The 2,598-nt window shown below is 42.2% G+C and overlaps 1 protein-coding gene across 1 annotated transcript; it reads right to left on the reverse strand.

Annotated features, from left to right (window-relative positions):
* Window positions 1-298: 298 nt before the first annotated feature.
* Window positions 299-2,218, reverse strand: LOC149007373 (phospholipase A1-IIdelta-like). The gene has a single exon (XM_089165939.1). The coding sequence runs from the start codon at window positions 1,952-1,954 to the stop codon at window positions 626-628; it is 1,329 nt and encodes a 442-aa protein (XP_089022065.1). The 5' UTR covers window positions 1,955-2,218; the 3' UTR covers window positions 299-625.
* Window positions 2,219-2,598: the final 380 nt, after the last annotated feature.

Genomic DNA, 2,598 nt, shown 5'->3' on the forward strand with positions numbered 1-2,598 from the left:
GAGCTGCGTTAGGTAAATGATTAGGTGAGGAGAAAATAAGTTACTTTGAAGGTTAGGTGAAATGTAACGTCTACTTCTACCGTCCTCAGAATTTTAAAATTCAGTAGCCAGGATAAAATCAAAACTTATAAGTGTCGAATTTCTGAATCAGGATTCGAATCAGTATTATTCCATTTGGGTATTTTTCAAACCCTCAGTGCACTGGATGAGAACCAGACAAATGAATCCAAATGATTATTTGCTCAATTTTACTCCTGCTCTCGATCATAATCCAAGAATCAGTCTGCCCTTTTTCAACTTTGGAATAGAGGCCGATCCACTGTAAGAGTCAGGGTTTTTGACCTTTGAGATTTGAACCCAACAACCTTGAATTTTCAATATTAGAAGCTACCAAAAAAAATGTAAAAGATAATTTACAGACCCATTGTTTTGATACAACTCAATTTACCTTACAAAATTGCAGCACAGCTGGATAATTTTATCTTGTAAACAAGTAAACAGCCATAAGAAAGACAGAAATCCAAGAACTAATTAATACCAATAGCAGACTATTTTCAAATTTCAACCAGAATTAAGGGGGAAAAGAAAAAGGCCAGAGAACACACAACGCTAGTGATTACAATCTTCAATATTCAGGGACGGGCTTGTCTTCATCATCTGGATGGGCTAAAACCCATTCTCCTCTTTTGTCCAGCACCATCCCTTTGTTCTTCTCAATCCACCATGAGGCAGGAACCAAACACTCATCCTTGAGGAAACCACAAGACTTATTAACCAAGGCAAGAGTTCTCTCCACCTTCAGCTCAAACTCTCTCTGCACGCCATTCCATCCTGCAACCACATGCAACATCGCCTGAAGATTGTGCCAGTCACCTGGATGCTTGGAATCCTTCAAGCTTGGGGATTTCCGAGTATCAATCTCAAGATCAATGCCAGTATGGTGGTAACCCAAAAGCTTACTTGGGTAGTGTGGTATCACATCAATCTTGTTCTTGACATGCAGGATTTTAAGGTTTGAGAATGAGTTGAGCATGTCCTTGAAAGCCTTGTTACCCACTTGAGGACAACCAAACACAAAGGCTGCGATGGGGATATTGGTCAATCCGTTCTCGACGAGGTCAAAGGCACCCAGGATTGACAGGCTCGCACCCAAGCTGTGGCCCGTGAAGATTATGCTGAGCTCCTCGTCTTTGTAGCGAGTGACGAGCTCTTTGATCTTGGTGAGGAGTTGAGTTCTGGCGCTGGTTTTGGTGAAGGGAGATTTTGGATCTTCGGAGGTGTAGATTGTGAGCCAACCCTTCATTACCTTCGGGTTTGGTTTGTCGTCGTCTTCATCATTATCGCTATTTCCAGCACCGTTTTCGTCGGTGCTGTTGCTGTTGAGATGGCAGAACAGAGAGTGGTACCAGTGATGATGATGATGATGATTCTGCTTGAGTGGTGATTGTTCTTGTTTTCTAGGGTTTAAGAGAGGTTTGATGGAGGCGCGTTTAGCATCCATGACATCGATCCATTCAAGATTACGAATTGTTCCACGCCATGCGACGTAGATTTCACGTCTGCCGGTGGCTTGGCTGACTTGATCGGTGGTGACGGCAATGTAGCCGATCCAATTGGATTCACGATCCCAAGCCTCACGAGAGAGAGAGTGAAGGAGGAAGGAATGAGGTAGCTCGATGCGAGAAGTGGCATAGAGAAAAGCTGCAACTTCATAGTCGGAGGCAGAGGGAAAACAGACCTTGTGAAAGAAAGATGTCTTGCCATAGCGACTGCTGCCGCAGTACTTAGAGGTCTGATCGCTGTTGAAGGCGTCGTAGGTTGCCTGGCAAAAATCTCCGCACTTGATGACGAGTTTTCGGAGGTTGAGATCTAGAGGGTCGAGTAAGCCTTCCCAGTTGTTACTCCCAACCAACTCTTGCCATGTGGGTTCTGATTGGGTTTCGTCAGTCGCCATGATTGATCTCTGGAACTCTTCTTCAATTCTCGAAATCTAAAAAACGGCGACACACAGAGAAAAAAACGAGAAGATGAGAAGAGAAAGTTAAAATTCACCGATCTGTGAAAAAAAGTCAACTCAAAATGGGATCAGTTTTTTTTGGTAGACAAAAAGTATCAGTTAAGTTGGGATTTAAGGTGGTAGGCCTTTGTCGTCCATTCCAGGCTCCAGCTAAGACTCATTTAGATTGTTTATTTATTTCGACCACACATTAGAAAATTCCTCACCATCCTACCATGTCTTTTTTATTTTTCGTCCAAAAACCATCCAACCATACCATGTCAGTGTAAAGAGATGAAGCCTCCCCTGAATGTATCGGGAAAGAATGCAAAATAATAGAATCATTTACCTTTCCACAGAAAATTTGAGTTGGTAAAGCCTATCTATTTTTCAATAGAGTCTGACCATATTCTAGAACATGATCAGCTACTTTCGAATTGAAAATGTGTTTGTGTTGGAATATAGAAGCAAAGAACAAAATCTCAGCCAGGTTCATCGGTTCGCTACCTGGCGAACCAAGCGAACCGGCGAAATCTCGAAGAGAATTGCAAAATCGCAATTTGCTTTATGCATTTTAAAATACATATAATATAATCAAATGA

The sequence above is a fragment of the Hakea prostrata genome, chromosome 8, assembly GCF_041222555.1.
Source record: "Hakea prostrata isolate BN-2017 chromosome 8, UWA_Hpros_2, whole genome shotgun sequence".
Taxonomy (NCBI): domain Eukaryota; kingdom Viridiplantae; phylum Streptophyta; class Magnoliopsida; order Proteales; family Proteaceae; genus Hakea; species Hakea prostrata.